Source organism: Recurvomyces mirabilis, assembly GCF_035927965.1.
Source record: "Recurvomyces mirabilis strain CCFEE 5264 chromosome Unknown scaffold_17, whole genome shotgun sequence".
In the NCBI taxonomy this organism is placed as follows: Eukaryota; Fungi; Ascomycota; class Dothideomycetes; order Mycosphaerellales; family Teratosphaeriaceae; genus Recurvomyces; species Recurvomyces mirabilis.
The window spans coordinates 129,369-141,013 of NW_027041951.1; the positions used below are offsets into that span (position 1 = coordinate 129,369).

At 52.6% G+C, this 11,645-nt stretch overlaps 5 protein-coding genes across 5 annotated transcripts; 3 read left to right on the forward strand and 2 right to left on the reverse strand.

Moving 5' to 3' along the window:
* Nucleotides 1-811: 811 nt before the first annotated feature.
* On the forward strand, nt 812-2,549 carry LTS14_006581 (uncharacterized protein; the record flags this gene model as incomplete). Its single annotated transcript, XM_064839277.1, has 2 exons — nt 812-1,379; nt 1,438-2,549. 2 exons carry the CDS (start codon nt 812-814, stop codon nt 2,547-2,549), a joined length of 1,680 nt encoding a protein of 559 aa, XP_064693019.1.
* Nucleotides 2,550-4,418: 1,869 nt separating this feature from the next.
* On the forward strand, nt 4,419-5,048 carry LTS14_006582 (uncharacterized protein; the record flags this gene model as incomplete). Its single annotated transcript, XM_064839278.1, has 2 exons — nt 4,419-4,798; nt 4,865-5,048. The coding sequence occupies 2 exons, from the start codon at nt 4,419-4,421 to the stop codon at nt 5,046-5,048; spliced, it is 564 nt and encodes a 187-aa protein (XP_064693020.1).
* A 551-nt stretch (nt 5,049-5,599) lies between these two features.
* Nucleotides 5,600-6,021, reverse strand: LTS14_006583 (uncharacterized protein; the record flags this gene model as incomplete). Its single annotated transcript, XM_064839279.1, has 2 exons — nt 5,600-5,861; nt 5,921-6,021. The coding sequence occupies 2 exons, from the start codon at nt 6,019-6,021 to the stop codon at nt 5,600-5,602; spliced, it is 363 nt and encodes a 120-aa protein (XP_064693021.1).
* Nucleotides 6,022-7,362: 1,341 nt separating this feature from the next.
* On the forward strand, nt 7,363-9,441 carry LTS14_006584 (uncharacterized protein; the record flags this gene model as incomplete). The annotated part of the gene is made up of 1 exon (XM_064839280.1): nt 7,363-9,441. The coding sequence occupies one exon, from the start codon at nt 7,363-7,365 to the stop codon at nt 9,439-9,441; it is 2,079 nt and encodes a 692-aa protein (XP_064693022.1).
* A 210-nt stretch (nt 9,442-9,651) lies between these two features.
* LTS14_006585 (uncharacterized protein) lies at nt 9,652-11,372 on the reverse strand (the record flags this gene model as incomplete). The annotated part of the gene is made up of 2 exons (XM_064839281.1): nt 9,652-9,689; nt 9,719-11,372. The coding sequence occupies 2 exons, from the start codon at nt 11,370-11,372 to the stop codon at nt 9,652-9,654; spliced, it is 1,692 nt and encodes a 563-aa protein (XP_064693023.1).
* Nucleotides 11,373-11,645: the final 273 nt, after the last annotated feature.

An 11,645-nucleotide genomic window follows, 5' to 3' on the forward strand; every position in this document is an offset into this window, starting at 1 on the left:
GCTGTCTCTTTCTCGTCTATGCATCTCACTGCCCACTTCTCGGAGCTCCAAACCAGATCTCCACCCTGCGTGAGATGGCGTCAATTAGCGTGGAGTCTGGGCGCGCGCCTGCATAGCGGCGAACGCACACTCGGTAGGGTTGTTGATTGGCTGAGACTAGCGATCCACCTTCGGACAGAGCGCGCAGCAACTCTTCGATCTGCTAGCAAAGATCGCTCGCGTCGACGATCGAGCCTGGCGGGCATGATGGGCGACCCTTCTAACCCTGATTGGAGGACATTCGGGGTCGCAGGTTGACAACGACGCCTTTGTCGACCCAAGCAATCTAAAATGGCCCCAATCTACGTGTATTGAGCTCTCGGCTACTCCAAATTCGACTGCGGGAGGTCATGAGCTGGACCTGACGAACTCCAGTCATGAACGATTTGCCTTGCGTACTGATGCGTTGCTTACGAATCGGCAGAAGGCTTTTCAATTCCACGGCCATCATGCAGTATCATTATTTTATAGGACAGCGACCCGTAACATGACTTGGCAGCGCCGCTGGAAAGCTTGTCCCTGTCTTGGCGGCTTGGATGTAAAGTTTGTACGAGCAGTTGTGCGAGCACATCACACGCGCCCTTTCTGCTGAGCTGGAACTGAAGCATTTGATCAGTATGAGCCAATCCGCCTGCTACCGGGCTTTACCAGTATGCGCGGCCTTAGGGCGTATCAACATCAATATAATGGCAATGGACAAGTATAAGAGCCCGTCGTCTGGTCCTCCACTCCCATCACCATCATGCTACCAGCGCACCACACCATCATCATCATGTCTGCACTACTATGCCTCACAGCAATCCTCAAATTCTTTTTCACCTTTGCAGGCGCTCAGAAGGACCTTTATGTACCTTGCCCACTTCTCGGTCCTCCAGTGCCACCTCCTCTCATCGATCCAAAGACAGCAGCTGTCCAGAAGATCTCGAAGCAGTTCTCTGCCTTTATAGACCAATACGTGGCTGCTGAAAAAGGCGATTTTGGCCCTGTTACTCCCAACAAGACGAGCTTCAGCATAGCACTCTTTGCTGGATCGAATTATGTCGCAAGCGAGGCGGATCCTTCTTTCTTTTACGAGTACCATCATGAGGCGGGATTGGCCGCGAACAATACAGACGCGCTGTCTGCGGACTCCAAGTTTGCCGTCGGCGAGCTCACGCAGCTGTTTACTGTCTATGCTCTTCTGATCGAGCTAGGAGACGAGGTATTGGGCAGGAGTATCACATATCACCTTCCAGAGCTCAAGGGACTTTCGAACTTTCGTAATGCTCTTACACAAGTGAGGTGGGAGGATGTGACTCTTGCGTCATTAGCTGGACATATGTCTGGTGTTGCTAGAAGCTGTAAGGATGAATCCGTGCTGCAACCAGGGCTGTTGACGTGCTAACTCTTCTTTCACAGCGGAGGCATGTTCAATCAATCGGAAGTGCTCGGCTCAGGATCTACTGAAAGATTTGGCTATGAGCCCTCCGATATATCTTCCCGAGACTACACCCATCTTCTCTGACGCCGCGTTCCAGCTCCTCGCCGCTGCCCTAGAGCGCGAGACTGGGAAGGCTTTTGCACAGATCTTGTCAGGAAGCATTTTCTCACCTCTGAACATGACAAATACCTCGCTGCTTGCCGGATCTGCCACAAACGGTAATCTGAGTAGTCCAAGTCAGCTATACGGCAACGACCTGCTCAACACATCCTACGTCGGCGAACCAGCCGCACTCGGCCTGACAACAACAATCCAAGATCTATCCACCGCCGGTCGAGCAATGCTAACCTCCCACCTCATCTCCCCAGCAACTACACGACGCTGGCTGAAACCACACACTTCCACCTCGAACATCAAGAACTCCGTTGGCCGGCCATGGGAGATATACCACTACGGCAGCAACGACTCAGTCATGGACATCTACACCAAGTCCGGTAGCTTGGGCAGCTATGGCTCATACTTCGGTCTCGTCCCAGACTACGACATTGGATTCGCCATCTTAGCTGTCAACCATGATGAAGAAGCGGCACCCGATCTTAATGCGTATGCTGATATGTGTATTGTGGCGCTGAATCTTGTACAGAAGTCGGCGTATTCTACTGCGAATGAGACGCTGGCTGGTACTTATCGGTCTCTCAATTGCAATGATAACTCGAGTCTGGTCCTAGATCTGGACACTAAGCTACATGGTCTCCATGTATCTAGTCTTGCTCTCAATGGGACGGACTACTTAGCCACCATTGCCGCGCTTATTGGCGCCCAGGCAGGCAATGCTGATATCAGGCTTTATCCAACGAATCTGGTTGAGCAAAGCAACGGTGTCAAGCGGCAGGCATTCCGAGCAGTCATTCAAGACATGAGTGAGTTTGTGGATGCTGGTACGCCTACTTGTGTTTCTTGGCAGACGATCGATATCTTGCGTAGGGGTGGGCTGTCGCTCGATCGAGTGGTGCTCGAGTACGATAGCAATGGTACTGCTACAGCTATCGAGTGGCCTGCACTGGATGTGGAAATGCAGAGGCAGCAGTGAACAAGCCATGATCAGACCCACGACAGGTCAAGGCTGCATTGGCAGGACGTGAGTGTGTACGCTGCGAGAGACAGACTGAGACTATAGGTGTACATCAGGAAGATCGCGATGTGCTCATTTGTTCAATCATTACGTATTTTGGTCTTGATAACATGTGCTATCGTGTACTAATCCTGACACCCCGAGCGCCACTTTCAAGCCGGTACCAAGCAGTCTTGGAGGGAGTCGTCCAACGCACAATACCTGGGAGTACTAATCCCTTGGTCAGGAATTCGCGGCTAAGACGGTCGATGAACGCTTGACCACCGGACCAAAGGCGATCACTGTGTGGCATGGGCAGCCACATTGCCCCTTCATTCCGTTGTCAATGCTTCATTACTTCCGGCCAGCTATCTCCTTGCACCTTTCGATGCGATCTAGTGCTTCGCAGTCAAGCCTCGGCTTGGGATGCAGGTGCCAAGGTTGGCGGTCTTCGAGGGGACATATTTTTTGATAACTGATCTTTCCTTGTGCCGACGGAATGCTTGATCAGGCGTTACAGTCAGGACTTCGCACGATGGACGTAGTATGAGCACCCAAGCGGCCTGTACCTCTTTCCTGACTCTCTCAAGTGCAAGTGATGTCGCTAGTGCACTTAAAGGACGTCTGGAAGAAGAACGAGCCGATGAGCAGCATGGAGGGACAATGCCGTGATAGAGTCGTGTTCGACACACAGTCTGCCATTTGCTTGCCGTCTTTATCTTTGCCTATGTATGCGTCGCCTTCAAGAAAGAAATGCAGATCACCGGCATTGCAGGGGTTTGCGGTGAAGAGCTCGGCTGTGTTCTTTATGCCTGTAGTGCCGTTCCAGACGTATGCGTGGTCCAGTGAGTGTTTTAGCTTGGGGCAGGTGTAGTCCGTGACATTGTTGACGCCGGAGAGTACTGTTATACTGCGTCTGCATGAGTCGAAGGGGAAAGCGCCGGTGCAGGTGGAGCTGTTGGAGAGGAAGAAGTCGGCTGAGGCTGTGGCCACGAGGCTCAGGAGTGCAAAGAAGGAGATGACGAGCATGGCGGACTCGTTCGAGATTATATGGGAGCGTTAGATCGGATTGGGCAGATCACTGAGAATGGCAGGAAATGAGACGGACAAACACCTATTTCTTGCGGCAGGAGCCACCTCATGTACCTGAGCAACCGTACCGCAACCTCAGCAGCCTCGCCCGAAAGAGGCATGGTGGAGGCGCAGGTCAGATACAGTGCAGCCTTTGTCTGTTGTCTCGTCGACCCCCAGCAATCACGGCCAGGCGGGTTCGGAGACGGCTACTTGCATGAGAAAGAGCCACGCAACGTCCAGCACTGGATCCAGGATATCATGTCCAGACAACCGATTCAGTGTCGTACCACCAAAAGCGCTGCTGCTGATGGCGCGGTGGGGTGAGATCTCAGCCTTGCGACTAATGCGGGCAAAGCTGGCGTTTGAACAGCTGCGCCGAAAGGGAAGACTGTAGCTATTTCGGAGGGGGCATGATTCGGGCGTCAAAGACAAGACCGAGTGAATCCGCGTTGATGAGATCCCGACTGTTGGAATGCAGGTGATTGTCATATTACTTGATAGATCGAAAGTGAGCACGAGATGGGGTGACATGGTGTGAAGTGGCCGACGACTCGTGCCAACCTCAGGCCAGAATATTCTCGAAAGCTTGGGCCGCAGCTTATTCAGCCGTTTGACTTGCGCCAGCGAGCTTTCCTGCACTCACACGACAGGGCAATCTTCAACAGCTTCACACACATCTGAGGTTACACTCTCGACACAAGTCAATACCTCAGGCTACCTCAGCGAACGACACCATAAACTTGACGACGACGCGACTGCCACAGCACCGCGACCATGGCTAATTATCTTGCCTCCATCTTCGGAACAGAACAGGACAAGGTCAACTGCAGTTTCTACTACAAAATTGGCGCCTGCCGCCATGGCGACCGCTGCTCACGCAAACATGTCAAACCCTCCTATTCCCAAACAGTCCTCATGCCCAACCTCTACCAGAACCCTGCCTACGACAACAAATCGCGCATGAACCCGCAACAGCTTCAAAACCACTTCGATGCCTTTTACGAGGATGTGTGGGCCGAGATGTGCAAGTACGGCGAGATTGAGGAGTTGGTGGTATGTGACAACAACAACGATCACCTGATCGGGAACGTGTATGCGCGGTTCAAATACGAGGATTCGGCGCAGGCGGCGGCGGATGCGCTGAATAGTCGGTGGTATGCTGCGAGACCTATCTACTGCGAGCTGAGTCCTGTCACCGACTTTCGAGAAGCTTGTTGTAGGCTCAATAGTGGCGAGGGGTGCGTGAGAGGAGGTTTCTGCAACTTCATACATCGCAAGGAGCCGAGTGCGGAGCTGGACAAGGAGTTGGAGTTGGCGACCAAGAAGTGGCTGAGGGAGAGGGGCAAGGATGCTAGGAGTATGAGCAGGAGTGCTAGCCCTGAGCCGCTCAAGCCACGATACTGAGTGAGCTGAGCGGTCAGTGAGAGGATTTGGAGGACAGTTCGCGACAGTGCCACGTGGCGCGCGAGTACACGAAGTGTCTGTACGATGTCTTGCCTGGCACTACTCAGCATTGGTATGCAGGTGTGCAGCTTTCGCAAACTTGTGGCGAAGCTCTTCACAACTACTGTAGCTGGTTGGAGTGATGCACGACAGTCCTGGAGAGGCGATGGCAAGATCCCAGCAATGTACGAGGAGTCAACTCCAAGTATACTGGTAAGTAGGGGATCTGGTCGAGATGCGAATTTAGCTATTAGCGAGGCGCTGGCGGAGTGTACATTACAATGCGAGAATGGCAACACAATGCTCACGTGATGATAGTCTCCTCGCAGATGTTCATGATATTTGATTTGGTTCATGATATATACATTACCGTACCCTGACAGTATTCAGATTCTCCCACCAAAAGAGCAACCAGCAGAATCTCAACGTCCTCCTGGCAGCGCAAGCCATTCCGACCACTCCCACAATCCCTGCACAAGTGCCACTGCATTCGGCCCCAGGATCATGCACTGTTACCGCCACGCCGCATTCAATTCGAGTAATGCTGCCCGCACCATCCTCAACTTGGAGTTTGCATTAACATTCGGATCCATGGGTACATTGGGCGTGCCATTATCGTTCCCGATGTGGACATTATTCAGCAGTCCACTCTTCAGCAACCAGATGACCACACCGATGACTGCTGCGACGAAGACGAAGAACAGGAGCCAGCAGACTGGACAGACGCACTTGCGACGGGATTCCTTGCGGCGTTGGCGGGCGAGCCACGAGTCTCTGTTCGACGAGTTAGATGACAGAGAATTTGCACAGGCTGGGTGGAGACTGGGACGTACGAGTGTTTTAATTCCGGGCGACCATAGCCGCTTTCTTCATCGAGATGGACGGCGGTGGAGAAGCGTTTCCAGAACGCTGGGTCGCGTGGTACACTTGTCATGATGTATTTGTTTTGATTTGTCCTTTCGTAGTTTCAAGCTGATCGCTCGTATGCCGTTCACCTCAGGACTCGAGCTCAAATCAAATATCGCGGTAGTGCTCGCGTGTGGATGTATTTGTATACAGTTCGTCAACACACAGTGGCTGGAAAGGGCAGGCTTCTCGAATGCCTGGGTGGCTTGCGTGAGGAATGCGGATGGTAATTGTGGTCTCGTGATAGATAATGCTATGCAATGCTTCCGCTAATGCTGCGCTTCGTAAGAACGAAAGAACGATGGGTAATGAACGACAAGCAGACGGCAGCACTAAAGAATGAAGTGCAATGCTACGCTGAAAAATAATGAGTGTCGATAGATAGGCAAGAAGATGAAAGATTGATCAACGCGACAGCAAGACGATGAGGTCCAGACAGTGAAATGGAGAAGGGTGCCTACGAACGAATAGCAGCCGATCATTGCTATGCCCGGGATTTGACAGCGACAATACCGTCGCGGCGGCAGAGACCGAGATGAAGTCCTATATCTTCCAGTCCCCAACGGCGATCCAGAGGACCAAGCTTCAGGCGCTGGCGGTTGGCTGATGAGTACGAGGAGGGCCGTAAGGAGGTGTAAAGGGTGGCGTAGAGCCGTGGATGGCGGCATTGATTTCTTCCTCACGCGACCTAGGATGTAGTACTCTTTATGTTGTGTGTTAGGACGATATGATACCATATTGATGCAGGCCTGGCAGAGAATAGGAGATGTTGTTAGAGAAGTCGCAGGGTCTCTGCCGTCTCGTTGGTCGACAAGGAGATTTGTGGGACGGCACGTGCGCGCACATCCGCGTGGCTCGCCGGAAGGAGTTTGTGGTGGATCATGACTTCTGTTTCACGATCGTCAGCATCTTTTGTTCATCTCATGGCAGAATGGTCTGCGGGACGCATTTGAGCGTCATGTGAGGCTGTGTATGATACAGCGAGATCAAAGCTGGGGACAGGACATCGATGCCATTACGTTCCATGAGTTGACCAAGCCGATTTGCTGGAAATAGTACGCGAGCTTGGCCTGGCCCCCAACTCGAAGCCAAGAAGACTTCAGTGAGGCTGAGCTACAACACCGACCTCATCTACACCCTCCATCTTGAACGTCGTCAATGTCACCCAGCCGCTGTAAGTATTGCTTGCTTGTCTGTTTTCTCCTTCTTCTGTACGATCACCGCGCACTTGTATCGTTATCACAGTCCTGAAGTTCTTTGGTGGCATATTTGATTACTCCTTAAGCTCAGCTCCGATTGGATTACATTAGCTGCGGAAAGGCAACACAAGTGGCTTCTCAGCCGACTACGAGGCGAACAGCTATTGCTCATGAAGCGTATTGGAGCGGTACGGGAATCGCGGAATGTCTTTGCCATCTTCAAGAAGCCAAAATCGAGGACGCCACAGCTTGCCCTGCCTCCACTAAAACAAGCACCTTCCGCCACTTCTACACAGGATGTACACGCGGACGCCGCTTCAGAGGAGGTACAACTTCCACAGCCAAACAAGAACCAAGCGAGATCAGATCGTGAGGCAGTCAGAGCAGAGAATGCTCAAGTCTATAGTCAAGATATTGAGCACGAAAATGGTATTCGGCTACTGCGTATCCAGCCCGGTACCGATGAGATCTGCGCAACCCTGGAATACTTCGATCTTGAGTCGCCACCACAGTATGATGGCCTTTCCTACTGCTGGGGTGCTCAGCAAGAGCTCGAAGTCGTCCAAGTCGATGGCAAGGACTTTCGAGTCTCGAAGCATTTGTACGCCGCAATGCGCCGTCTGAGACGTCCAAACCGCGACCGTCTTATCTGGATCGATGTCATCTGTGTTAATCAAGCCAATATACCAGAACGTAACGCTTCGGTCCAGCTGATGTGGAAGATTTACGCCAAAGCACACCGTGTGATCGTATGGGTAGGCGAGACCGAAGCGCAGACGTCCACTTGCAAACGGCAATTCTCGGCTAGCAAGCACGACGACTCACAGCTAGTATGGTGTACGCAGCCTGGTCTGGCAGCGCTCGAGCACGATCACGTCTCGAAGAAGCTCGGCGATGTTCTGCAGCAGCTGGAGTGGGCTTCAAACGTCACCCATGGAGATGTGTGGTGGAAGCGCCTTTGGGTCATTCAAGAGTTCTCTCGAGCTCGTGAACATCCGACCGTTTATATCGGACCTCACGCGATCGGCTGGAATTTCTTTGCACAACTAATGAAGACTGATACGCATGACCGCCTGCCACTGTTCCATCATTTGCGGTCACAAGAAGAGCAGAGTCTCCTTCAGCTACTTTTCATGGCGAAGGACTTCTATTGCAGTGATCCACGCGATAGGATCTACGCACTTCTTGGTTTGGTCAAGGGTGGCACGACTTCAATCAAGCCCGATTATGCTGAGCCTGTTCCACAAGTCTACGAGGATGCCACGATGTACTTGCTGCAATCGGAGAAGAATCTGGACGTTCTCTTGGACGGACGCCTGGAACGATCAGGCGGTGGATATCCGACATGGGTGCCGCACTTCACGATGCTGCGAGATCGCAAGTTGATCCAGACACTGGATGGCTACGAGGCTGGTCGAGGCGAACCAGTTGTCAGCCTTGAAAGGCAGCCGATCGAATGCGAGATCTGCACATCGCACACAGGACGTGCGCTCAAAGTAAAGGCCATACCCTTTGGCTGCATCACATATCGCTCAAGCGAGAAGGATTTACCTGCACCAGACTCTACGCACAGAGTCATCTTGAAGAACCACGACCACGCGAAGGCAGAGCTGTCACGTCCACTACAGACTGTGGATGCGGTCTTTGAATGCCTCAAAATTGACTTCTCGCGGGAGCCATATTTGCAACTGGACCGAGCAAAGGGTCTGTCGTATCTGATCCTCGACTACTTATTTGGCGGAGAGAGGAGTGCAGTGGCCGAGCATACACGCATCGAGCGCGTACGCACGACTGATGAAATGAAGGGCATGATCTCGCGAGAGATTGACAAGCTAGTGAAGAAGTATGACATGACACTGACCGATGCCGTTCGCCTGGACCTCAACCTGACTGCGCTATGGGAAAATGCTTTCATCACCGTCCGGCACAAAGGCTTGTACACTCCCGACGATGAAGCTCGACGCTTTCTGAGCGATGAGAAGGAGATGTATCATGTTCCGTCTAAGCTTCGGCGTCGTGACTTCTTCATCACAGACAATGGATTCATGGGCATGGGACCTGCTACCCTTGAGCCTGGCGATGAGGTTATCGTGCCGTTTGGTGCTAGCCGGCCGTTCATTGTGCGGAAACATGGTGAGGATCACTATGTGCTTATTGGAGATGCTGTGGTACCAGGGGTTATGCCAGGACAGCTGGTGAACTTGTATAAAGAGGGGAGTGTGGAGGCTTGTGATTATCTTTTGAGGTGATCGTGGTGCTTGAGTTTTGAGCGTTCGAGCATGGCGTTGGATTTGATGCGTTACATATACCCTTGCGCGAGTACATATTTCGAAAGAATGTCCATACCCAGTACCCAACGAGTAAGCCTTAAGCGCCTGCACATACGATGAACATGACCGATGCCATGGGGCTGCGTCCCCTACGAAGCAGCCTACATAATCCACACTGGAGTTTTATTTTCATAACACCAGGCTGGTACATTCCTGTCCTGGGCTATCTGCCAGGTAGACAGTCGCCAACCCACACCTCTAAGCATCAATATCCACCACGCTTCTTTTAAGGACCTCCCGTCCCTTCCCAATGCCGCCAAGTGTGGGTCTTGCCTCGCGTACTTCGTGAGGAACTCGCTATTTGTGGCAGTGTTGCAGTACGCTCGTGCTATTTCGTATGCCTCAGGCACCCAGGACTCGTATGGCACGGACTTCAACCAGGGATATCGATCGTGGTCGGTCAGGTCAGGCACTTCTTGTAGGACTGCTTCAGTCGCGACTGTGGCGATGCTAACATGCATTGCCACCAATGCTTCGTACAATGTTCGACCATCTTTGCTGCGTCGTGTGAAGCCTTGAGCTACAAAATACTCTGTCGTAAACTCAAAAACACTTTCGCACTCATGTATGAGATCCTGCACTGAGCTGTGCCGGGTGCCGTCCGTGGTGCCTGTACCGGACAGGACAGCTTCAGACCATGTTCCTGTAAAGTCTGCTGTAAGTCGGGACTGAAGGCGCTCGAAGAAGCCCAGCGCGCGCTGCAGGTCCCTGTTAAGATTCTGGCCCGCGGCGTAAGTCTGAAACCCATGTAAAAGGCCCATCCTCCCCTCCCAGAAATGTATCACGGCGCCGGTGTCGTGTCGCCAGCTCCAGCGAGGTGTGGCATAGCATACCGCCGAAGACCCCAGGACCGGCAGAAAGGGCGAAAGGAGCGCGCAAGCATCAGCATACGGCTCATAGCCACCCATTGCACGCTTTGCAGCGCGAAGTTCATAGCCCACTCCAATCGACTCTAACATCTTGTGACCCAGCACCTGGCCATCATCGCCGACAAAGTCGTAATCGCGGCGTACCAGTATGGGACAGCCAGGTAGGATACCACAAATCAGCTTGTCAACCGCTTGGGAGGGAATAATGGCCGATCGTACCGGAGCTGTGGCAGGACGGCTGAAGCTTACTACAAGACCTAAGCCTCGGCCTTCGACCGTGGCAAGAGTATACCCGCAGCCATCAGCATAAATCCTGCCATTTGCAAAGTCCAAGGACCGCCATTTCATGCCTAGTCGCAGTGCGAGGACCATGATGTCACCAACCGTGGTTATGGCTGGAGGACGGGGCATATCTGAGGGCATCAGATCCCAAGTCCATTGCCTGTAGATCACCGCGGCGTTTGTGATATGCGTCTTGACCTCTTTACTGTTGAAGCTGAGAGCCGATGTGCCTTGCTCCTGCTGCATGCATAAATTGCAGTCACCTGGCCAATAATTAGAGAACAAGGTATGCACTTCCTGGAGAAGAGCCAACCAAGTGACCATATGGCTGTTCCGTGCTGTGTGACGTAGGTGTGCGCCGGAACCGTGGACAGTCTGCTGCAATTGTTGTGAATTGTCTCCAGCATCCGACATGGAGGTAATAACACGAGGGTGCAGGCCTTGCTTTCTAAGCTCGAGTAATTTCTCATGGGTGACCACCATGATCTCAGGCGTGCAGTATTCCGTCTCTACTCTGAGCTCGAAGGGAAGCAGCCTGCGCTTTCGTAATGTAGCCCATGGACCGATCACAGTCGGGGAACATCTGCGGTACCCATCAGCTGTTCCAGATAGCTGTTGCAGAAGCTGGACGGTCGTGACCACCAGGGCAACCAGCGAGACTATGAGCGCCACGAGGGCTACGGTATCTGTTGCTCCCATGGCCACAGCTTGAGTATCGAAGAACTACGGATCTGTGTATTACACCTCATCTGTTCAGTATGCCCCAATTTATGCCGCGAGAAGGTGCACTTAAAACCGAAGTGCGAGTGCGCATACTGTGCAATCATCGCATGCTGCTAAGGCTGACGGTAGCTGAAGAGATTTGGTATGCATGATGAGCTAGCTCCTTTCGCCTCTGCAGCATAACCATCGTAAGGACGATTCGAGTCAGACATCAAATCTGTGGAAGACAAGACTGTGAAGTCTTCGGCC